This window comes from Peromyscus eremicus, chromosome 5 (assembly GCF_949786415.1).
Source record: "Peromyscus eremicus chromosome 5, PerEre_H2_v1, whole genome shotgun sequence".
In the NCBI taxonomy this organism is placed as follows: domain Eukaryota; kingdom Metazoa; phylum Chordata; class Mammalia; order Rodentia; family Cricetidae; genus Peromyscus; species Peromyscus eremicus.
The window spans coordinates 17,134,663-17,160,722 of NC_081420.1; the positions used below are offsets into that span (position 1 = coordinate 17,134,663).

The window sequence follows — 26,060 nt, forward strand, 5'->3', positions numbered from 1 at the left end:
CTAAACAGCTCCTCCACCTGGTCTATCTCCATTTGATTGTATTTTCCTTCTGACCTCTGATCATTCTCTCTAGGCTCCATTATCTCGGCTGTTGGATACCAGATCTTTCCATGCTCGTTCTCCAGACAAAACCCCTCGGTTCACCTGTCCTTTCAACAGCTGTTGAGTTTCATTCAGACAACAGCTGTCTGCCCTCTAGATCCGATTTCAGTTCAGTTTAATCTGGTTTTGCTCCCTTTGGCCTGGTTCACTGTCTCACCCCTCTGGACTCCCCCATTCCTTCTGTTTAGTCATTTACTACCTCTGCTTTGCTCAGTGGAAATTTCAACTGGGCTTGGTGGCACATGCCTGTAATTCCAGCACGTGGGAAACTGAGACAGGAGAACAGCCATGAGTTTGAGGCCAGTCTGGGATGTATCAAGAAACTCTATCTCAAAGCACGAAAGAAAAAAAAGTTGCAGCATACAGGCTCATTCTTTAAGGACAGAAATCTATAACGTAGTGGCATGTGGTCCAGTGGGGACAGTTAGTCCCTGAAAGAGAACTGAGGCAGTTTTCTTTATAAATGGGTGTGTCGTCTAGAAATCTGAGGCCCCTCTCCGTGTGGCTTTCCCTACAAAACTGCAATTTTAAAATGTACTTTTTGTTTGTTTTTCAAGACAGGGTTTCTCTGTGTAATGGCCCTGCTGTCTTGGAACTCACTTTGTAGACCAGGCTGGCCTCAAACTCACAGAGATCCGCCTGCTTCTGCCTCCTGAGTGCTGGGATTAAAGGTGTGCACCACCATGCCTGCCTAAAATGTATTTTTTAAAGATTTAAAAAATTTAAAAACTTATGCTTATATGTGTCCCCCTGTGTGGGTATGTGCAGATTCATGTAGGTTCCCGCAGAGGCCATGTGAGGGTGTTAGGTCCCCTAGAGTTGAAGTTGTGAACTGCACGATGCAACCAAACTCCGGTCCTCTGGAAGAGCAGAAAAGGCTGCTAACCCGAACAACCCCCAGTCCCTTATTTTGTTTTCTTATTACATTTATTCATGTAACTTTTGTGTGTATATGTGTTGGTATGCATTCCAAGGTGTGCACGTGGGGATCATAGGACACCTGTGGGAATTGATTCTCTCTACTGTGTGAAGTACAGGAATTGAAATCAGATCAAAGCTTGCTGTGTCTTCTCGATGGCCTATTTATTTTTTGAAGACATGGTCTCATGTGGCTCAGGCACATCTCACATTTGCAATGTAGCAAAGATGACCTTGAATTCCCTATCCTTCTGTTTCCGCCTTCCAAGTGCTGGGCCACAGGTTCGAAGCTCAAATACAGGATTTTAATCTCAAGGTTACTCAGTGTGCCAATGAAGAGAGTAGGACAGGAATTGGTGATTAAATACATACTACATTTTAGGAGCAAATGTCTGACAGGTGGTCAACGGAAAACACAGCCAATAAAAGAAGGTACATACCTGTGTTTGTAGTCCTTCAGGACCCTGTTAGTGTAAAAGGTGGCAGCATCATTCATCTCTTTGACATAAGGACCAGGTTTGGGGGACTGAGAAAACAGGATCGTCACCCAAGCATAGAAGAGAAAAAAATAGGATAAGAAAGAAAATACCTCTAAGAAGCAGAAGAAAAGCAACAGAACACTGGGTGAGTGTTCTGTAAAGGCTGGAGGAACATTTTCCCATCTCAGAGTAGGGAGCACTGGGCTTTCACAGGCTAACAGAAAGCTGGCACACCCAGCCTGGAAGGGGCCCTGTTCAGTGCACCAGATACGGATGGAGGAACCTGAAGGTGACCCCGGAGGTCCCCGAACATGTGACAAGGTGGAGGGGGGCATTCCATCCAGACTCACCACAGCTATCCACCCCAGGGCGGGGATGCTTTCGCTGACCGCAGAGAGGTGGTTGAACATGCTGCTTCCCCGGTTTTTCTCTCGGAAAGTCTGTATTTCTTGAATCTTCTCCGAGATGGGTTTCAGAAGGACAGCCACTTCATTCTGTAGGCAAACGTTGGGTCGGTTACTGTGGACAGACAGAACCCTCTGTGCACACTGGCCTGACAGGACCACCCAGGGCTTGCCATGGGTTGGGGGATTTGAAAGGAACATGTGACCATCTTGCAGAAGAGGGTGGTTTTCTTCATTATATTAATGAAACATTTCTTCCCTTCCCTAAACTCTCTCTTTCTTGTATTCACCCCACCATTCTCTGTCTCCCTCTCTCCTTCTTCTCTTGTTCTTTCTTTCTTGGCAGTATTAGGGACCAAACCTAAATCCCCAAATGGCATGCTAGGCAAGCACTCCAGCAGTGAGCTCAGCCTCAGCCCTTGTTACGTTGATACAGAACAGTCTTCGGTATGCCCAGGTACTACTGTTGTGGGTTCAACCAACTGTGGGTAGAAAATACTACAATAAACAGCTTGGGTGACAGACAGATCTGGATCCAAACAAGAGCAGCTGTAGCAACAACAAGGCTGGACATGATGGCTCATTCTTGGAACCCCAGCACTTAGGAGACTGAGGCAGGAGGACTGCTTCGAATCTGAGACCAGCCTGGCTAGAGGGTAAAATCCTGTTCCTACCACCACCCAGAAAAGACCATCATGATGTCATGATTTATCATATTTTATGACCTTAGCTTGATTCGACTTTCTACATGGTCCTCAGACCATGCACAGTCACATTCACTTCTGATTAATTCAACAAATGATTTGTCTAGTTACAGTAACAAGATTTTCAAAACTATGTGGGCAGAGTTGCAAGGTACCATAGAGACGAGAGCCCCACAGCACCATGGCTGCTTTGAAGGCCTCACCGGGTGATCTGAGTGTTCTCTGCTTCCTCCAGGCGCCGAAGAGCCAGATACAAAGGCGGGGGCTGTGTGTGCACATGCGCACCAAGGAAACAGCAACGGCCCTGCTTTGCAGGAGCAGTTCAAATACTTTTACTCAGTCTTGTTTGCAGGAGGGAAAGCGGAAAAGCTCCTCACAACTCTTCCATTAAAACAAACAAACAAACAAACAAACCAAAAACAAAAACAAAAACAAAAAAAACAACCAACATTTCAGAGCAATGCTTTCCAACCTGGCCTACACACTGGAGTCATCTGCCATCTCTCCCCACCAAAATACTCATTACCTGGTCTTGGGAAGGACTGGGCAGGATTGGGAAGATTGGGCAAACTCCCTAGGTGGTCACAGTCACTGCTGCAGTGGTGTGTCATATGCCAAAGGACAGTCCTTTGGGACAGGAGCAGTAGACCATAGGGGAAGAAATTACGCTCAGCCACAGCGGCTCCTAGGATCTGCTCTGACTGTAAACCCCTTGCTATGTCTTCTAAGGGAGATGCTATCCAAAGGGGCTTTGGAGTTAGAAAGACCTTGGTTCAAATCTCCCCTCTGCCACTTACCATCCACTGGGCCCTGAGCAAATCCCTTCAGCTGATCGTTGGTTGCATCTGGCACGAATGAAAGCTAACGACCTCTACAGCCTCTAGGTTACTGGAGATGCTGTATTTTAACCCTCTGGCCCCAAGGAGGTACACAATAATTGCAAGTGATGGTTATGGCAGCCATGTAATAGTTCGCATCAGAGTAGTAGTATGTTTCCGTGTTCTGTGACTAAATACTTAACAAGAAGCAACTGAAGGGAGGAAGGTCCCTGGAACTTTCTATGTAGACCAGGCTAGCCTCAAACTCATGGAAATTCTCCTGCCTCTGCCTCCTGATGACTGGGATTGCAGTGCACATCACCATACCAGGTTTGGAATTTTAATCTTTAGAAAGCAAATATTTCTCTCTCTAAGGACTTCTCACTTCAGATTCAATCACTGGATCAAAAGGGTGGTGCTTGTCTCCTCAGAGGCCAGTGGTCCTCAGCTGTGGCAAAGCCACGGAGAAGGCCCTGCTTGCTCTTAGCACTTGGCTAAACCACAACATCTTTGAGAAAGGCCAGAATATCTAAATTGCTGGTGGGACCTGGCCTCTTGCCCCAAGAAGAGAAAGAACCAGAAACTGTGTATTTACAACGTTGGAGAGATTTATTAAGACCAACTTTGTTTATCGCTAACATCCCAAGAACAAACTGAAGTCTGAGGAGGTGCAGAATTCTGGAATATATTTTATATCGGTTATCTGATGGGAGCATCATAAATATCGAGAAAGTTCCCTTTTTGCCTTAATTTGGCAATTGTCTGAAGAACTTTCATCAGTTAAAAAAAAGTCAAGAGAAGAAAGAGCAAGTCCTGCTTCTACCAAAGCTAACAAAAAGCTTTACCCTTCACCCTGTGCCAACAGACCCGCTCGTGCTGTAAAGCGGTTTCTCTCCCCCAGTTCATCCCGAACTCTCATAGCTTGACTAAAGAATACCAGAGTGAACATGTGATTTCAATCAAAGCTTAGTGTGCAGACATCAGTGCAACAGCAGTGTGGGAGGACCTCAGACACCCTTCTACCTGCTTATTAGGCATCTTTTAGGAATACTCAATAAATACGGCTAAATTGCATTGATGTCAGTTAAGCTTACAAAAGCCCTTCCAACTGTAGAAAGAGATTTTGTGTGTGTGTGTGTGTGTGTGTGTGTGTGTGTATGTGTGTGTGTATGTGTGTTGATAGGAACTGAACCCGGCGCCTTGCACAAATTAGGCAAACAGTCTACCTATTGAGCTGAACCCCCAGTAAGGCATTCTGTATTGTTATTATTACTATTATTATTATTATTATTATTATTGCTGTGTTTATGTAGGTTGTATGTGTACATGTACATGTATGTTGGAGTGTGTGTGGGCAAATGCGTATGTGGGTGCATTAGTGTGTGCATGTGTGGAGACCTGGAGTTGATGTTAGGTGTCCTTCTCAATTGCTCCCCACTTGTTTATTGAGGCAGGGTCTCTCACTGAACCCAAAGCTCACCAGTTCTGGTGAGTGTGGTGGCTGCTTTGTCCCAGAGCCTCTGGTCTTGGCTTTGTGAGGGTTCTGATCACAGGCAGCCATTAAGTCTGCCCAGATTTTGATGTGGGTTCTGGGGATCCGAACTCTGGTGCTCATCCTTGTCGTGCAAGTGGGCGAGTGCTTTATCCACTGGGCCATCTTCTGAGTCCGGTGTCCTGGTTTTCCGTGTACTTATTTTCTTAGCATATAATGGTGGTGGTCTCAAGACACAGCTCCAGGGGCTGGAGAGGGCATAGCTCTGTCAGTGGAGTGCTTGCTGCACAAGCTGGAGGACGTGGGTTTGGATCTCTAGCGTGCACATTTTTAAGAAAGCTGTGTGTGGCTGCACCTGCCTGGAATTGCAGTGCCCAGAAGATGGAACGAGAGAGGATGGTGGGCAGCACCATGGCCTGGCCAGTCTCAGGAGCCAGCTCCAGATCAGTGAGAGACCTCACCTCAAAAAATAAGTAATCGAGGAAGACGCTCTTCGTACACACATACACCCATATATGTACACATGAACTCACACACAAAATACACGGCTGGTATATTTTGGAATGATTTTAAATTCTCTCCAAAACAAAACAACCAAAAAACCACGTTTCCTGTGGGTTTCTGTTTTCAAAGACAATTTCCTGAAAAAAAAATAAATTTCAAGCTGTGAAGACAAGCCTCCAAATCTTTTCTGTCCCAGGTGTCTGTGGAAGAGACCGAGTCACACATGGTCCTATGGGAAGGGAAGAAGCCAGTGAGCAAGGCCGTGTTTTTGTGCTTGGGAGACTATCCCAGGACTGTGTCTTTATGGCCTTTGCATACTCTGAACTTGAAGAACAGGGCTCTGCTATCAGCTCCATCTCCATTTAGCTTCAGAAGGAACTGGACTGTTTTGCAGAAAGTAAAATGGAAGGGTTTTTATCAGCAAGCTTCGAAGAGACTACCCAAAAAGGCAAACCGAATCTCTCAGGCCGTTCTGTAAGAGAAGCAACAAACTGAACCTTGACCTTAAAGATGGGCACAGAATAGCAAGAAAACTGGCTAGTTACTTCTAGAGCCAAGGGTTCTTTAAAAAAAAATTGCATTTTTTATTTACTGATTTTGTGTGCACCAAGGAACTTCAAAGGAAAGTCTGCGGGAGTCAATTCTCTTTCCGCCATTCAGTTCTGGAGATCAAGCTCAGGTCAGCAGGCTCAGGGGTAGGGTCTTTTCCCTCAGAGCCATTTTGCCAGCCTTTGGAACACAAGGTTCTTTAAAAAATTATTTATTTATCTTTAACTTTTAGTGTATGTATGTGTAGCTATGTGAGCTTATGTGTCTCACATACATGCAGGATTCTGCAGGGGAGAAGAGGGCATTGGATTCCCTGGAATTGGAGTTACAGACAGTTATGGGTTACCATGTGGGTCCTGGGAATTGAACCCAGGTTCTCTGGAAGAACAGCCAGTGCTCTTAACCCCTAAGCTATCTCTCCAGATCCTGGAATGCATGGCTCTTTTATAGTTTTATGTCAAGTAGAAAATGACAAAGTCATTTTGTAAAAAGATTTCTTTTTCCGATTATGAAATTAATATTTGCTCACTGGAAACACTGGAAAATATAGATGGGAAATACAAGTAAATACAGAATATTCTAATTCCACCATGGGGAAAATTTCTATAGATGGGTATTATAAATGTGTTCCAAAATAACGATACAATACAATAATGGCTGTTCAGTTTGAGGAGTCTTTGCCTTGGAGAATGGCTCCACACCCGTGCACACATGGGCATCAAGAACCATATTTAGTGGGTTATAAAAACAAGACAAAGCAGAAGGAATGACGCGGGAGGTGTATGGGTTGGAAAAATATGGGGCGATGGAGCTGAAGGACTAAAATGGGAATATTTCATTATGTACAAGTATGCAATTCTCAAGAATAAAGAAAAACTTTTTTTTTTTTTTTTTTAAGATTGTAAGAGCCGGAGATCAGGGAGTTTGCTGTGAGATTGTGTCTCCTAGCAACATCAGAAGCTACATCCATAAAGTCTCACCAACATGACCAAACATCACCCAAACGTGAGCCGAACAAGGATGACGCCAGTGACCATGTCAGATGGGTCCAGAAAGTGCCCATGAGGCCTGAACTCTACACCAAAAACTATAGGCAACCGAGAAAGGCTGGCAAAGGGAGATGTGGTCTTCCCCAGGGAAGGGCGTGTCAACTGTTCATCAGGGGCAAAAGGTCAGACCTGAAAACACACATACAAGTAACAGGATATGGACTGAACTAGTTAGATTTAGAAATATACATTAGGAAAATATATTCATATATACGAATATATATGCATGCAGTAACTGAGTGAAAAAAGAGGCTATGAATTTGAAGGAGAGGAGGGAGGAGGACATGGGAAGGTTTGGAGGGAGGAAAGAAAAGGGAAAATATTGTAATTATAATCTCAAAAAATTAAAAAAATAACAAAGAATGATTTTGAGTTGAATTCAAGCCATTCAAACTAGCAAGCCTATCAATAGACAAAACTCCATCGATACACTGTTAGTGAGTTGTACTGGAAAACTTTCTGTTGCTGTGACAAAATGCCCAAGGGAAAACAACTCAGAAGGAAGAAGTATTTGTTCGGCTCAGATTTCCCAGAGGTTTATAGGCCATGGCTAGCTGGCTCCATTGCTTTTGAGGCAAGTCAGAACTCCACTGGGGAGGCTGGGTGGGATGACATATTTGAACAAAAAAACCACCTTAGGGTGGTGGGGAAGCATGGTGAGGGGGGAGAGAGGCAGGATCCCAAAACATTCTTCTTCGGCATGCTCTCAGTGACTACTTCCTGAAACTATGCCTCACTTCAGAAGGTTTTCACCACCTCAAGTGCTGCCAGTCGAGGATCAAGAGTTTAACACATACACACACACACACACACACACACACACACACACACACACACAAGCTAGCCGGGTGGCAGTTGCTCACACCTTTAATCCCAGCACTCAGGAGGCAGAGCCAGGCAGATCTCTGTGAGTTTGAGGCCAGCCTGGTCTACAGAGCGAGATCTAGGACAGGCACCAAACCCTGTCTCGAAAAACAACAACAACAACAAACCAAACCAAACCAAACCAAAACAAAACAAAACAAAAAAACCAAAAGCCAAAACAAAACAAAACAATAAGAAAAAGAAAACACTCCCTTCCCCCCAAAAGAAAGAGTTTAGTACACAAATCTTTCGGGAGATATTTTAGATCTAACTATAGCATAGGTACTGTGAGATATTCATCATTTTAGAAATGATGGTTTCAGACAAAGGTGATGCCATTACAATCCAGGAACTTAAGGAAAATTTGGAGTCTGGGGATTGGTTGAATGTAGCGCTTGCCTGTATGCATGTAGTTCTGGGCATGGTGGTGGGCCTGTGATTCCAGTACATGGGAGGCAGAGGCAGGAGGATAAGAAGTCCAAGGTTGGGCTGGATTCGTGGTTCAACAGTTAAGAGTGCATATTGCTCTTACAGAGGACCCGAGTTCAGTTCCCAACATGTCTAGCAACCTCCTGTAACTCCAGCTCCTGGGAATCTGACATCTTTAGTGCTCATGGGCACCTACATCCATGTGTAATGCCGCCTGCCATTTACATAATTAAAAATCAAAATGAATCATCAAAAATGTTTCAGATCATTTTCAGCTACAAAATGAATTCAAGGCCACCATAGGACTCATCATATTTCTAGTAAAAGGCACAAGCATACATGCACACACCACACACACACACACACACACACACACACACACACACACACAAAACAAAAAACAAACAAAAACCCCAAACCCTAACAACTGAAAATATAACACAGTAAACTTCCGACTTTTCTTTTTGAGATGAGGTCTCGTTCTGAGTCTCAGAATGGTGGAGAGGTTACTTTGTAGCCCAGGCTGGCCTCACACCTGCTGTAATCCTCTTGCCTCACTTTCCCAAATTGGGATTATAGGTGTGAGCGGCCAAGCCCGGCTTAAAATTTGGACTTTGTATATGTGTGTGCATGTGTTTATGTGGGTATATCTGTGGGTGCGTGTGTGTGCATGGATTTGTGTGTGTGTGTGTGTGTGTGTGTGTGTGTGTGTGTGTGTGTGCATGTGGAGGTGAAAGGTCAATCGGCGCGTCATTCTTCAAGGGCCACTCACTTTTGTTTTTTGAGACAGGATCTCCCATTGGCTGGGACCTTGCTGAGCAGAAGAGGGTAGCTGGCTGGCCAGTGAACCCAGGGATCCTCCTGTCTCTGACCCCAGGACTGGGATTTCAAGCAGGTGCTACCATGCCTAGCTTTTCCACATAGGTTCTGGGGGTTGACCAAACTCAGGTCCTCACGCCTGTGTAGCAAGCCTTTAATCCCCAGAGCTACCTCCCCAAACCCAGAGATCGTTCAGTGATGGGATCCTACTGCATTTAAACCTCTAGAAAATTTATAGCAAGCAATATTCTTAGCAAACCACAATGCCAAATATCAACCATTATTACTTTGGCTTTTACTAGTATTTAGTTCTTATTTTTTGAGTACTACGACTGTACATGATATTATAAATTGTTGTCATTATATTGAATAATATAACACATTTCTTGAAATTTTAAAATATGGGTTACATAAACACCTTGTTATAGGACCAATAACCCAGGGAACTGGGGGTGTGATTCAGTTCACGGAGCTCAGCTAGCACCGGTAATGCTCTGGGTTCAGTTCCCAGCACTGAATAAACAGGTGTGGTGGTACACATTTCACAATCCCAACACTGGTAGGCTGAGGCAAAACCATGAGTTCAAGGTTGCCCTCAGCTACATAGTTGGAGGCCAGCCTGGGCGACATGAGCCCTTGTCTCTAAATAGCAAAACAAAACCACTGAAGGATCCCAAAGACTTACATTCCCTAAGAATCATTCTTTAGGAATAAAACCTAGTAAGAATTTCCCACTAGGGCAGTCCCTGCAAGCTGCCAAGGGGTTGGGTCTGCCCATCCTTCTGACTCAGAATTCCTGAACGTTTCCTTTTTCTTCTCTTTTCCTCTGTCTTTTGGATGCTGCCCCAAGCCTGAGTACAAGTTCTCAGGTACTCTGGGCTTCTCTCTTCTTGAATGCTCGCTCCCTACCACATGCGTGGCTGACCCCCACGCTGATGAATTTAAGCGGCATGCCTTTTCTCCTCTTTTCTTCTCTACTCTCCATCTGCTGGCAGCTGCCAAGATTTAGTTTTCCTGCTCTGCTGTTGGCATCTTTTCAACTCTAGATTGTCCTCCAGCTTCTCTTTGAAAATAAAAATTAAAGATTTCAACTTGGTGACTTAGTCTACCAGGGGTAACTGCTATATGCAGTTGCATCACCACCATCCTGATGCCTGGAGAGAATTTTGTTTTTGTTTTTTTAAAAGATGTAATAATTGAAAAAATTATGTCTATGTGTGTGTGCGTACATGGGTTTATGTGCATGCATCATGTGTGTCCCACCAGAGGGTGTTGGATCCTCTGGAACTGGAGTGACAGGCATTATGAGCAACCTGATGTCATTGCTGAGAATTGAACCCAGGTCCTCTGCGAGAGCAGTAAACACTCTTCCTCTCTGAGCCATCTCTCCAGCCCCTGGAGAGAAGCTTGTAACACCCACACTCCTGTACCTAACTGTTCCATGAAAAGCTTTAATGGCACATTACACTCATAAGCAGATTTTATTTCGGTAACAGCCTTAGCTTTTGTTTATAAAGCAACCTTCTCAGCCATCAAAAATAAAAAGCATAGGAAACCATGATGACAGGGTCACATGATGACATCCCTCACTGGCTTTTGATGAATAACACCTGGAAACCAGAGGTCAGTGACAAAGCACTATATAGATATGACCCTGGGGCTGGCATTGAAGTTTGATGTCAACTTGTTCCATTTTCCTTAAATTGGTTGAACTTTTGGTTACAAATTGGGCAATTTTGATGTAAAGTATTCTCTGTGAAAATGTTCTGCAATTCCTCAGCCAACCTTCTGAGGCTTGCTGGCTCATTACTGTCATCTCAGTGCTTAGAAGACAGAGGCAGCAGGATCAGAAGTTAAAGGCTAACCTTAGCTACATAGCCAGTTCAAGGCCAGCCTTAGCTACACAGTGAGTGAAAAACCAGGCTAGGATACAAGAGACCCTGACTCAAAAAAAAAAAAAAAAAACTCAGGAAGCGGAACAAAAATAAATGGAACCAAACAACCAGAGCACAGTTCTATTGACATGACACGGGGGCCGTAATTTTCTCTAAGTGCTCGCCACCAGACACTTTTCAGGTGAGTGGGTGTATGACAGAAGCAGCCAAGTTCAATGGCTCTGCAAACATTAAACACAGTGACCCACACTGGTTTGGGTCCTCACCATATCTCCCAAGCAACAGTGAGGGTCAGTGGTCAATCAACACACACACACACACACACACACACACACACACACGCAAACCCAACACACAGCCCTTACACTAGCTGCTTCTTCAGATGAAGATTAATAGCTTTTGCAATGTGGGTGCGTGTAGTTCTATCAGAATATGTATAGTTCATACTAGAGCAGGATCCTAGGGCCATCAGATTCCAGGCTGTTCCGGTAGGCAAAGTGACTTACAGTGAGTACATGAAGGCGAAAAGACCCCCGATAAAGAAAACATGTCTTTTCCATTCCTGCACTGGTGTGCAGGCTAACAAGAACACAGGACACACATGGAATCCGGTGTCTCTCTCCTACATCAGGACTTGACAAAATGGACAAAGGCTGCATTCATGGTGGGGACACAAAATGAATACATTATTTGGGATCCAAGAAGGAAGCAGGGAGTCTTTACTGAGCTATGACAAATAGGACATTCAGATTTCGTGGCGAGAGAACACAGAAGGAGGGAACGGAGTTGAAAATGAACTTAACCTAGCTATCCACCGTCAACCTAAAAGAACAGACAAGGAGGCCGAGAACTCTCATCCTCCATCTCATTATTCTTTCAGTTACTGGATTGGTCGAGCTGAGCGAACATCACTGCCACGCTACCTGGGACATCCCTTCTGGCTGCTGACAGTGATGGAGTCTGTAATCACCTATACTTTTACTCTGAGGTTGTGCACACTGCAGCTGAGAGGCACGAGGGCTTTCCACAGGACTTTGCCAACTCTCTGGGCTTGCACACTGGAGAAAAGTGCTAAAGCAGTTTCAGTTCACCAGCTTTAGAAAGCCAAAGGCGGTATACAGCAAACACAAGCGAGTCCTCTGAATTAGGAAGAATATAAAGGCTTCTGACAGGCATCTAGTTTTTTATTTTGCCGACATCTGATGAGTGCTGGCTGTGTGCCATACAGTGTGCTGATTGCTTGCCCACCCGTTGTCTCTACTTTCTGATGCTACATCTCAGCTTAAACTACCCCAGGCCCCATCCGGAAGATTCTGGCCCCGTCACATGTCTCCAGGGAGCTATCTTCTCTCCCCTGGATTAAGTGGCTGTGAGGAAAGCATGGGCAGATTTAGTCTCAGAGACTCATGCAGAATGCCGCTGAGATCACATCAAGCTGTAGCCACTCAAGCAATGCAAGCAACTTTAGCAATGTCCTAGGAGTCTGAGAACACCCCAAAGGCTAGATCAACCATTATCTGACATCAGACCTGTCCATCAAATCTTAGTGCCAATCATCCTTGATCAGAACCCACTTCCGCTGTGATGAGTAGCACAACCATTACAGGATTCTTAACATAAACACAAACAGGGCATCCTGGTCCACTGAGTCAGGAGAAGAAATGCTGGGTATGATGTCCCTCTTTCGACTCTCAGTTCCTCTTAGGTGAGGTTGCCAAAGCTTACTCCTTTGCATCATTTGATGTTTCCTAATCGTCTTTCCTCACGGAATTGAATTCCTCCTCCTTCTTCCCTCCAGTGTTCTAAGGACCATATTTCCATGGAACACGTCTACAGGAGGCCTGTGGGTGGCTGCAGGAGCCACAGAGATCTGTCAGTTCCTCACCCTGTTTGTGCTCAGCCACCTCCTCTCTGGGTATTTTCTGTCATTACCATGGAGATGCTCTTAAGGGCATTTCATGGGGTTAAAGAAGCTCCCTGCTCCCCCTGCCACACGGCTCCCAAAGAGTGGCTGTAGGGTTATTTTTTTTTAAATTGTTACTTTTCTTTTTACCACACACAAGCAAAAATAGTTTCAGTAATTTTTGACTTAAGAACATTAATCAGAATTTATTAAAAAAACTCCGCCAATTCCAAATATCTGCATATTTTTCCATCTGACCTGTGGGATACATTTTTATAGTTCTATATGAAATTATAGCGATGGAAGTGGCTGCAGGTACACGTTTTTCAATGATTTGTTCTGGTTGGCATCTGCCTCATTCTTTGGAGACTCTTCTCCAGAGCTGTCATCATCTGGGAGTGAGGGCATCGCCTTTGTTTTTTTTTATTCTGTCCTTTACTTGATCTCTGCTGTCATTGGTGAGACCTTCTTGTGCCCACTTCTAATCATCCCCACTGATGGCAGCATCACTCTTTCCTCTTTCCTCTCCTATGTTCTTTTTTCTTATCACCCATCCTTGTGTGTCTAACAGTCAACTATGAAGAAGCAAGTGCACAAGACTTCTGCATTCTCTGCAAACTGACAGCCAATGGGAGACTTCGTTTCCAAGTCTGGGGCTGGGAGGCTGCAATGGTTAATTTTAATTGTCTACTTAATGAGATCTAGAACCATTTGGGAGACAGGCCTCTGGGCATGCCTGTGGGGATTGTCTACACTAGGTTACCTGAGGTACAAAGACCTGCCTACTGTGGGCAGTACCATTCCCTAGGACAGGATCTCCAACCGGTAGGAAAAGGAGAAAGTGAATTGAGCACAAGCTCTCGGCTTCACAGCTGTGGGTGCCATGTGACCAGCTGCTTCAAGCCCTGCTGCTGTGACTTCTTGGCTGTGAAGGATGGACTATAACCTCCAACTGTGAGCCAGGATAAACTCTCCATCTCTTGAGTTGTTTTATCACGGCAAAAGAAAAGCAACTAAGACAGGTCTCCTTGGAAATAGCCAAGAAGACCTGGATAATTAAAATCCTGTGCTTTTCTTCATTTAAGGTTACTTTATTCCACAGATCACATGACTCCAAATCTCTTTTTTTTAGTTCTCTCTCTCTCTCTCTCTCTCTCTCTCTCTCTCTCTCTCTCTCCATGTATGTGTGTATGAGTGGTGTGTACTGATACGTGTATTCGTGCACACATAGAGGCCAGAGGTTGATGCTCATCTTCCTAAATTGAGCTCCACCTTGTATTTTGACACAAAGCCCATCACTGAACCTGGAGCCCATAGATTCAGCTAGCCTGGCTGTCCAGTGAGCCCCAGAAAACTGCCTGCCTCTACCTCCCCAGTGCTGGGATTACAGGCAGGGGCCACCACTCCTAGCATTAGGTGGGTGGGTGCTGGGAGTGCAAACTCAGGTCCTCATGCTTTTACAGCAGGCAAGTGACAAACTCAGTCATCTGTCCGGCCCTGCTTTTAAAGTGTTTGTTAGCATATATTAATTATGCATAAGATGGGGCTCACTCGGACATTTTATACATATATGTGTGTGTGTGTGTGTGTGTGTGTGTGTGTGTGTGTGTATGATGTACTTTGATCATACTGTTCCCCCACTAACCTTTCTTGTCCCCCACCCCATTCCGGCTGCTCCCCTTTATCTTACCAAATAATGATCTCTGTTTTAATTACCTTTAAGTGTCGTCACCTTGACAGAGCTTGGTGTTACCTGAGAAGGGAGTCTCATTGAGGGACTGCCTGGGTCAGATTGGTCGGTGGGCATATCTATGAGGGATTATCTTTATTGTTAATTGATATAGGTGGGCCCAGCCCACTGTGGGCATCACCATTCCCTGCCAAGGTTGTCTTAGGTTATAAGAAAGCTAGCTCTTGCTAAGCATGGGCCTGTGAGTAAGTCAGTAAAGAGCATTTTGCCATGGCTTCTGGGTCAAGTTTCTGCCATGACATCCTTCAATGATGGATTATAAGCTGGAAGCGTGAGCCAAATAAACTGTGTCTTCCCCTAAGTTGCTTTTGGTCAGAGTGGTTTTATCACAGCAACAGAGTGAAACCGAGACAGATTCCCTGATGGGTGTGGCCGATTGCTTGGCTTTGTCCACCCACACACCTCTAAAGAGAGTTAGCCTGTCATTAGTTACTGTTGGTCCCTTCACTTACTCAGTAAGTAGACAGGGTGCCCCGTGTGTGAGGCCTGGGCTCAGTGGAATTGACACACAAAATTAACCATCACAGAGGGAGACCGACCAAGAGCCTTGGTCATAATAACTCAATCCTATACCACATGTTAGGTGTTAAAAGCCGCTGGGGGTGGGGGGAAGTAGTTCAGTGATAAGGTTCAGAAATAGCCATGGGATGGGGGTGGGGGATGAGTTGGCTCAGTTGGTAGAGCGCCTGTTTGAGGCCTCTGGGGTTCTGCCCTCAGCACTACATAAACTGGGGGAATGGTGCTGAAATTCCAGAACTTGGGAGGTAGAGGCAGGAGGATCAAAAGTCCAAGGTCATTCTCAGTTATATAATGAATTAGAAGGCAGCCTGGGTTACATGGAGAGGAGAGGAGAGGAGGGGAGGGGAGGAAAAGGGAGGAGATGGAGAGGGCAATGGAGAGAGAGGGAGGGAGACGGGGGAGGATCCAGTTGTTTAAAATAGGACGGTCGGTTTCAGATTTCACTGAGAAAGTGACAGCTGAAGAACTTAAGTGGCATTGACCACGTGGGTGTCTGTGGGAAGAGCTTCCGGTCAGAGGACACGGCCACTGTGAAGGATCTAGGGCTGGCCATTGTCTCCTGTGTTCCAGGAATAGCAAGCAACAAGTGTGGCCAGCATGGAACATGTGGGGAAATGCGGCGGTGGGGAAATGTGAGGTCTGAGATGATAAGGAGGCGGTAGCAGATTATCTGTGCAAAGGAGTCTGGCTTTCATCCCAAACTAAAGGGAATGGCCACAGTTTCCAGCAGGATGACATGGATGACTTTCTTTCCCAAGAATCATCTGCACGCTGTCTTGAGACTAGATTGTGGGGGCAGGGAGGGGAGCAGGGAGATCATCTTAGAGACCACTGCTATTCTTGGGGTTGGAGTGAGCATGCTGGAGCCGGGAGAAGCAGAGTCCAGGCTGGATACAGTACCAGAGTAAATGAGCAGTGGAGAGTGACTCATCCCTCTAACTGAGCAACCACGAGGATGCTGTCACCGTTGGCCAAGAAGAGGGAATAGCAAGAGGATCCGGTTTTAGCAGAAGGATAAGATCTGGTTTTAGCAGAAGAATAAGGAGACCAGATTTAGACACTGTCTACCCTCAACCAGCATCATATTGGACCAAATATCACCTGTGGACCAGTCAAGTTGAGATGCCAAGTTCATCATAGCAAAAGAGCAATACACAATAATAAGTCATTTGACATGTTAGATGTTAGACATGGGGGCACAATTCACTAACATCACTTGCAATAAATGCCAATGTCTTCCATGTCCCCTCCATCCCACCTTACTCCACCCAGTCCCCTTCTAGTTTTTGCTAGTATTTCTTTATTTCTGTTTTATATCTTTTTTTTATTGTTTGAGAATACACCTCCACCGCTTTCCCCTCCCAATCTAGCATGCCCATTTAAAAAAAAAACCCAAAAAACAAAACAAAACAAAACAAAATTCAGAGTCCACTTAGTGTTACCCGAATGTGCATGGCCCATCTACAGGAGCCTGGACAGGCTCCCAGGAGCTACATCCCCGGGGAAACTAACTCTTTCTCCCCGCCCCCCTGCAGCCATTGGTGGCCAATAGCTCCTCAGCCCGGGGTGGGGACTTCGTGAGCCCATCCTCAGTCTGTGGTGGTGTTTTGGCTGGTTTGATCCTGTGTAAGTTGTGTGTATCCCAGCAGCTGTGCGTCCATATGTGCAACTGAGCTGTCATGTCTGGCCAACCCTGGCTTGCTGTCAATGTTTCCTTCCTCTGGCTCTTACGGTCTTTCCGCGCGCTCTCCTGTGATGGGCCCTGAGCCTGCTGGGGGACGGGATATGCTGCAAATGTCCTACTCAGAGCTGGACACTCTGCAGTCTGTTACTCTCTGCATGTTCACCAGTTGTGGGTCTCAGAGTCAATCACCATCTTCCACACAAAGAAGCTTCTTCGATGATGGCCTTTGCTTGGGCACACTTTGAATTTTCGATTCACTACACCCGAGGCATAAGTTGTTATGCATTCCTCCCTCCAGCCAACAGAGTTCCAGTGTTATTCTGTTCAGTGTATTAACGGATTAGTTACTCCAGTGTTTAGTACAATCCAGTTCCGCTTTAGTCTAACAGATGTATAAGTAGGCTGTATGTTCCTGTGCTCAGTATAATCCAGTTCCAATCCAGGATGCGGCAGTGCGTAAACTTCCTGTTCCTCACATGCAAGGATGGTACTCCTGGGCACTATCCATCATGGGTAGGCTCTGGGACACTTTTCTCCTGGATGTGGATCGTGCTCAGTCACCACACTCTGGCCAGCAGCAAAGGTTTGAGAGATCGATAGCCAGAGTTTATGGGTACAGTGTGTGGCTGGCGGTAAATTTATATTTATTAAATTCCCAGATCAGTTATTCATTATCTCCTGAAACTAGCGGGCTTATACAGAGATTAAATCTTTGAACTTGGCTTCAGCGGCACTCAATTTTCACTCCTTGAGGCAATGGACAGAGGACAATATTTAAGATGCGTGGCTTATGGAGCCAGCCATGGTATACGAGCAGCAGCTCGGCTGGGACACAGCTCACAGTTTTTATAGCAAACACAGTGTCCTGTAGCAGACGACAGCCTGGACGGATGAATGAACAGAAACTAATGTTGATGTGATGAATTAAAATGAAGCTCCTAGAAAGCCAGATATGATCTAGGGAGCAGAAATAAAACACATCCAGTGTAGAAAACCGATTTTCCTTTCCCAGCAGGTATTAATTGTAAATTGCTTCTTGGTAAGGGGTGAGATGTTGTGTCCACTCCTTTTCAGTGCTGGGGAGGATCTTGGAGCAGTTGGGAGAGGAGAAAAGGACCAAAATGTATTGTATGAAAAGAAAAAAATCCTAAATAAAAGAAGAAATACCCCAATCTGTATAAGGTAACATTTTATTTCATTTTGATGTATGTTGCTAAAATTCACGAGGGGTGTAGTTTCATTTCTGTTGTTGTGATAAAATACCCCAAAGAATCTGTGACTTGACAGATCATTGGCCTCAGAGGCGAATCTACCACTGTTACTCCACTAAATAGACATAGCATTAAACCAACTCCCACTGACTCGTCATTACACACATAGAAGATCAGTGTCTCTATCTCCCAATCTGTGGCAAAGCAGCTTCCATTTGCAGTAGATGGTGATTAGCACAGAGAGCCACGGTGGGTCAAGGTGCAGAAGACAAGAGGCCACGGAGTGCTCAGTTCTAAATGGGACACGCAGATGCTCAGTCACAGCCAACCAGGAAGCTGTGCCACCACCTCAGACTTGCAGTTACACACATCATCACAGAAAACGATGCAGCTCAGTATACAGCTAGCAGAGGCAAGTGTGCCAGCAACTTGGGGTACAGCACAATTGAGCTTGTTCTGCGGGCCGGGTCACCGCAGTCACTCTTGAGTTTGGGTCCTCACTCTGAGCTAATAACATGCATATGGCAGAATGGACAGGCAGCAGCAGATGCTCCATGCTCCTGACCCTCTTCCTTGGACTCCCAGAGGTACAGTCAGAGGCCAAGAGTGCTCACTCGTCATACAAACTGCAACAGAACTAAGGCAAATCGGGGTTATCTAGAGATGTTCGGATGCGATCAACACTGCTTCCCCACAGAAATGTATAGTCTCAGAGTGACTTTGTAGTTAAGTGTTGGTTTCACTGATTTTGAGCAGGGGAAACTGAGATTTAGGCAGATTTATCATTTCCCCTCCCTCCTTCTCTCCCTCCCTCCCTCCCCCTTCTCCTCTCTCTTTCTTGTCTTCCTTTCTTCCTTCCATCTGCTGGGATCAAGTCCAGGATCTTGCCCATGCTAGGCAAAGGCTCTATTGCTGACCTATATCCTAGCTTGATATTTTATTTTAAAGATTAATTGTGGCTTGTAATATGCATGTTTTCCTTAATCGGCATAAAACTCATTGAAGTATTATGAATTACCAAATCAACCACAATTCCTGTATTCCTGGCTCTGAGCTCCACACAGAAGAAATCGACAGCTCTGTAAAGGAACAGTCACCATGGTGCTCGTTGGTCGAGCCACAGAAAGTGCAGGGGTAAGGACATTGGTCTAGAGGGAGGGTCAGACAGGCCAACCCTGTCTCATTCTTTAAGGATGAGAAGGAATCTGAGGGAAAAGGTTCCCGGCTGAGAGGAGTGCACTTTCCTGAATGGCAAAGATTAAGGACCCCTTGGGGGGTCTTCTGAGGGATGAGGCAGTTAAACCAGGCAGGGATGTGATCTTGGGGATCCCTGCTTGTGTTATCAAGAAATATGGAGTCACTGAGGAGCCCTGTGTGGGTTGGTTAGAAGTTTAGGGTAACCAACTGAGCAGGTAGGGGACAGTCACTGACCGTTCCAAGACAGAGGCAAAGACCGGTCAAGGCAGTTTGACTGAGGAAGGCCATGGCAAGGGGAAGGAGCAGGGACAGATTTGGGGGCATGCAAGGGACAGGGACAGAGCTCCCTGTATGCAGGATGATGATGGATTCTGTTTTTTTTCCTCTGTGTCTTCAGCATACAGTAAGCAATCCTAAGCACATACACAAACCAGCAACCTAAAATGGATTCAGCATGTAAGTACAGGTGTGTGTGTGTGTGTGTGTGTGTGTGTGTGTGTGTGTGTGTGTGTGTATGTACAGTAATAACAAAGAAGAATAGGTCAATAATTTGATAGGTAGCTGTGGAGGACCTGGGAGAAGTTGGAAGGGGGAAAGGCATGGATGGAAATGATGCAAATACAATCCTCTTGTATGAAATTCTCGAAATAAGTTTAAATAAAAAAGAGAATGTGAAAAATGAATGGGGTGGTGGGAGCTGAAACGATGACTCGGCAGTTAAGAGTGCTTAGTAAGCACTAATGAGGACTGGAGTTCAGATCCCAGCACCTAGGCATCTGGTCCATGCCTGTAACCCCAGTTCTAAGGGGCCTTGAGATAGAAGAATCTCTGAGGTTAGCTGGCTTTCAGCCTATCAGAGAAGATGTGAGCCCCAGGTTCAGGGAGAGACCCTGCCTTAAAGAAATAGGCAGAGAGAGGTAGAGGAGTACACCTGAGGTCTTTTTCTGCTGTTCACATTTGCATAGGTGGGCATATATCTATATATATGTGTGCATACAGATATACACATATAAATTTATCTAGATGATGCATGACTATTATAAAAACTAAGAATGGTCGAGAGACAGCCCGAACTGACCTACTCTGGTGATAGGATGGCCAAACACCCTAATTGTCGTGCCAGAAACCCCATCCAATGACTGAGGGAACTGGATGCAGAGATCCACGGCCAGGCCCCAGGTGGAGCACCGGGAGTCCAATTGGCGAGAAAAGAGGAGGGTTTATATGAGTGAGAATTGTTGAGACCAAGGTTGGATAAAGCACAGGGACAAATAGCCAAGCAAATGGAAACACATGAACTATGAACCAATGGCTGAGGGGCGCCCTAGTGGATCAGGCCCTCTGAATTGGTGAGATAGTTGATTGGCTTGATCTGTTTGGGAGGCATCCAGGCAGTGGGACCGAGTCCTGTGCTCAGTGCATGAGTTGGCTGTTTGAAACCTGGGCCTTATGCAGGGATGCTTGACTCAGCCTGGGAGGAGGGGACTGGACGTGCTTGGACTGAGTCCACCAGGTTGATCTCAATCCTCGGGGGAGTCTTTGCCCTGGAGGAGATGGGAATGGGGGGTGGGCTGGGGGGAAGGGGAGGGGAGCAGGAGGGGGGAGAACAAGGGAATCCGTGGCTGATATGTAGAATTAAATTATATTGTAAAATAAAATAAAATTTAAAACAAACAAACAAACAACAACAAAAAAAAAACAACTAAGAATGGAGTGCTAGGCTAATGCACTGGCATGGCAGACGGAGCCAGGAGAGATTCCAAGGTCCTTTGCTTGGAGGTTGCTATTAAACACTGCAACTGCCATCTGCTAAGGAAATAAAGGACCAGCTGGTTCCAGAGGCTGAAGAGAGGTGGTGTGCATGCCCAGCTGGTTCCAGAGGCTGAAGAGAGGTGGTGTGCATGCCCAGCAGCAGCTCAGGGGCCAGAGTGACCATCAGAGTAATATACCGTTAGAACACAAAGCATGCTGGGAAGTCCAAGATGTGTAATGCAGTTTTGGGGGGCGCATTTCCTCATTTTTTTATATTTTCAAATATACATATCATTAACCATTGTTCTCATCCAGTCCCCTCTTCCACTGCTCTCCCTCAATCCCCTGGCTTCCCCCCCAGAGAGTTCCCTCTTGTGCTTTTTGTGTGTGCATACAGGAAGAGGCCCATGCATGTGTGTGCCTACGTGTCTGTGTCCATTTGTCAGTCAGAGATTGATGCAGGCTGTCTTAATCACTCTCTGCCTTACTTGTTCATTTTTATGTGTGTATGTTTGTGTGGTGTAGGTGTATGCACGTTTCCATATGTGGCTGCAACAGTTTACAATCTTGCCAGCAGTGAATAAGGAAGGCTTCCATTCCCTCACATCTTCACCTTTACCTGAATCTTAATGAGAATAGTCGTCAGTTAGGCCTTTGGGTTTGGAGAGAGGAAAGAAATCCTTGGTCTCTCAGATCTCAGGTAATAGTTTTTGATAGCTTGGTAAAGAACATGTTGAGGTTTTTTTTTTTTTTTTTTTTTTTTTTTTTTTTTTTTTTTTTGGTTTTTTGAGACAGGGTTTCTCTGCGTAGTTTGGTGCCTGTCCTGGATCTCGCTCTGTAGACCACCACCACCCCGCATGTTGAGTATTTTTATGATGTCCTTCATAATACTTAAATATAAAATTTTTATCTATGCTTCTTTCTTGAAAAAATTCAAATTGAACTTAAACTAACAGTCAGCTGGAGCTTAAATTACAACGTCTGGGAGTTTCACGTCCTGTTCTTTTGTAAAATTCTTCTGGCTTCTTGGGTTTTAGATCACATTTGGCTACAAACATAGGAAATTGTGTATGAGGGACTTTTAAATTTTAGGACTTAAATGCCAAGTATCCAGTAATTCACTTATTTCCAGCAGCAGTGAATGAAGTTCATATTTTCCCTGCTTCCTTGCTCCTGGGGGTGTTATGGTACCTTGGACCACAAGAGCACAAAGTTGGCCTTACCCCTCTCCTCCTCCCCCTCCCTCCTTGGATCCTGCCTGGGAGATGAAGGCTCTTACCGGGCTCTGCTTTCTGATGAGGAAGGGAAAGAACACTCAAAATACAGAAAAGGAGGGGGGTGGGAAGGCCGGGCTGGCATTGCGGTGTTCCTTTTTAAATGACTTTTCTGATAATTACTAAACCCTTTCATTATCAATGAGCCCTTAGCCATGGCCAGTGGAAAGCCTCTCAGGGCAAGAGGGGGGTATACAGAGGGGCGAGATGAGTGAGTGGGAGGTAGGCACTCACGTCACAGCAAAGGGTGTCATCATGGGTGCCGGGAGGGGGAGGCTCACTCACCATATCCACTGGGCCCCTGGCCTGGCCCCAGACCTGGTTCTCAGAACCAGCTTTCTTGGGATGCTGTGTCATTAGTGTTAGTGACTTTTCTCATCATTGCGACCAAATAGCTGAGAAGAAACAATGTAATGGAGAAGGAAGCCATTTTGGTTTGTTCGGGGAAATGCAGCTCATGACGGGCAGGAAGGCATGGCTGCAAGAGGGCAAGGAAGCTGGTTACCTGGACTCCTCCACGGTCAGGAGGCAGAGAGAGGACCAGAGAAGCGGGGTAGGGCTGGGCTACCAAGCCTCAAGGCCCATCCCACAGTGACTCACTCACCCCAGCAAGGCTCTACCTCTTAAGTTCCACAATTTGTCAAAACAGTTACCACCAGCTGTTCAAACGTGTGCATATGGGGGGGGGGTGCACATTTCATATTCCAACCACCACAGTCACCAGGGCTGGCTGGGGAAAGTGGGCGGCATCAGTAACCAGATGCTTGTGTTTTATTGAACATCTGGGGATGCTGATCTCCCCATCTGTCTGTGGAGTATAACATTACTACCTAGCATGACGCTGTAGAAATGAACTTACAGGTGATAAGAGAATTTTGAGATCTCTGCATTTAAAAGCTCCTCATAAACGTTCACATAAGATTCCATCAGTATTTCTATCAGGACTAGGGGAACAAAAATCCCTCCCTGGGACGGAGGATCTATTATTATTTCTATTTGCTGTTCTGCTCTTTTGGATGGGTAGAGAGAAAAACTGCACAATATCATTTGACTTTTGCATTTTGAATTCATTTCAGAGGCTGTCCATAGTATGCTAATAAAGAACCATTTCCAAAGAGAGAAGAGAAAATGACATCTTTGACTAGGGACAGTGTGAGGTCAAAGAAGCAACAGGATGTAAATCCTAAGACAACGTTACAATGTACCCACCATCTGGAATCAAAACAGGTTCAGGTATCCCAGGCAGGTGCTGACTACTTTAGAAGCTATTTTTTTCAATGGGGTTCTTATGTGAGACACTTTCCTGCTCAGTCCCATGTCCGTTACTTGCATGGACTCAGTTCCACACCGACGCTGCCCCCAGAATCTACACCACAACACGTATGCTCAGATCCATTTATATTCCACTTGAACTTTCTATTTGTAAGCCATCCAGGGAATATGTTAGGTAGGGATGAAATGGGAGGTGTTTACAAACTGGCAATGAAACATGATATTTATCCTATCAGTTGAAATGAGTCTGGCAGATGTAGGTTTTTGTTAAAACTAAAATTAGGAGGCGAATCACATTACCCTGGGCGATGCCACCAGCTGTATAGCGTGCGTCTGACAAAGAGGCAGCCTGTGGTCATTTGAGCCAGGCTGTGGCTTCCCACGTTATCTGAGAGGAAGCCCCACCCAAGTCAACACACAGAACCAGGCTTGTCAGGCTCGTGAAACTGAGGTAGAAATTGTTGGTGTCTGTCTTTCCCTGGCTACGGACATCATCACTATCAGAGAAGAATTTCAGGAAACAAAAGTGAAGCGAGTCAATCAGCCTTGTAGTGAGGATGACCCTGAACTCCCGACCCTCCTGCCTCCCAAGTGCCGGGCAAGTACCACCACTGTGGCTTACTTTTTATTTTAATCCACAACAGTGGTTCCTGTCTCAGACCACTGGACCATGATCCAAATACACAGTCTAGGCATGCATCCTCTTCTCCTCAACGTTCTCTACAGTTCCTCATTAGATGTACAAAGTCCAAGTCGGAGGGGCCGGAGGACAGACTCCATGGGGCTGTTTTCCTGAGCAAGCACCTCCGTTTTTTTCCCCAGGATGCTCCTGTGTATAGGTTATGACTATGAATGCTTTTTATATTATTGATCAATGAGTTGGTAGTTCCTGGTCTGAAAATAATATTGCTAACATATCAGATACAGAAATCTCAAAGAGGCCCTTAAGGTGGGACTTTCTGAGGGCTCTGTAGTATAGGGGCTGGAGCTGACACGTGAATACACTCTATCAGGGGGTCCTGAGTTCCATGATGGTATAAACACTCTTTCCTCCATGCATTCCCCTTTTGTATGTGTTCTTGCCTCTTTCGTACAGGCCCAGTGCTGTCACAGGCAATCCCCATCCAACTGTATCCTCTGCCATCACCTTGTCTGTACCCTGTAGAACTCGATATATTTTCCTGCAATGCGGCCAGCAACCTTTCCTCTGCATTTATGTGTGCACTTGTGTGTGATGCATCTTAGGGAAGGTGTTCACGTGGCTGTCTATCAATACAGGAAAGGAAATAATGATGAAAAAATTAAAAATTAGCACTGGATGTTATATGCCCTAGACTGATAAGAATGAATTTTATCAGTGGCAACACTTTGCTGGGTCATCAGCTACAAGATCACCGGAAGACAGGAACAGCAACCCATAGCTCACACACTGTGACAGGTTTCATAACCAGTGAGCCAGTCCCACAAATAAAATGCCATCATTTGACAGCTCAGATCCTTAAAGAAGATGAACAAGTGGCCCTGGGCCACCCACCTGAATCAACAGCTAATGCCAACAGCTTCCAGACAGGAAGGGAATAAATGCCTGTCACTATGGAGGAATGTGTGGCAACAGGAGCATGGACAACTGGCACAAATCAGGGCATCCACACCCACAGACAATGACAGGAAATGTTCTCTGACAAAATTAGTATTGTGGGTTGAATTACTACCCCGTCCCCAAGTTCATATGTTGACAGCTTAACCCCAGGCATCTCAGGACCTTGGAAACAGAGAACACTGATATTATCAGTTGGGAGATGGACGTGTTGGAGGACAGTGGGCCACTGATCCTACGTGGCTGTGGCTATGGTTTCAATGTGGTCTCTTCTGTAAGTTCCACTGAAATGCAATTATGTCATAACAGCATTAAAGGTAGGACCTCAGAAAAGGTTATTAAAGCATGTGGATCCCATCTTTATTAATGGATTAATGATACTATTCTGGGAGAGGATTCCTTACAGATGGACAAGTTTGGCCTCTGGTGCCTTTCTCTAAACTAAGTGATGCCTTCTACTGTGTTATAACCTAATCAGAAGGCCTTCACCAGATGTCCTGGACATCCCAGTGTTCAGAAATGTACAGATAAACTTATGCTCACTGTCTGTACTTATTCTCAGGCATTTGGTTATAGCAGTACAAATGGTCTAAGACAAATGCTGTGCTTCTGAAAAGGGGAGATTTGGACACAGAAACATGTATATATCAGGGAATACTGGGTAAACTTGAAGACAGAGATCAGAGACAGATGTGTTTATAAGCCAAGGAACATCACACTGCCAGCAAACAATTAGAAGTCCAGGAGATAGCCCCGAAGCAAAGAGTCTTCCTGGCACCATTTGTGACCTCTAGACCTAAGAACTGAGAGGAGAGATTTCCAACATGTGAACCATTTTGCTAGTAGTGCCCACTGCAGCAATGTTACATGTGGGA

General features: G+C 45.4%; 1 protein-coding gene across 4 annotated transcripts in view; it reads right to left on the bottom strand.

The window, feature by feature from the left end:
- Window positions 1-26,060, bottom strand: part of Cap2 (cyclase associated actin cytoskeleton regulatory protein 2) — a 143,929-nt gene that overhangs the window by 42,093 nt on the left and 75,776 nt on the right. For all 4 annotated transcript variants that reach the window (XM_059263036.1, XM_059263033.1, XM_059263035.1 and 1 more), the window contains exons 5-6: window positions 1,850-1,993; window positions 1,461-1,546 (exon numbers count right to left, since the gene is read on the bottom strand). In XM_059263036.1, coding sequence (XP_059119019.1) covers window positions 1,461-1,546; window positions 1,850-1,993 — 230 coding nt within the window. The remainder of the gene's footprint in view (window positions 1-1,460; window positions 1,547-1,849; window positions 1,994-26,060) is intronic.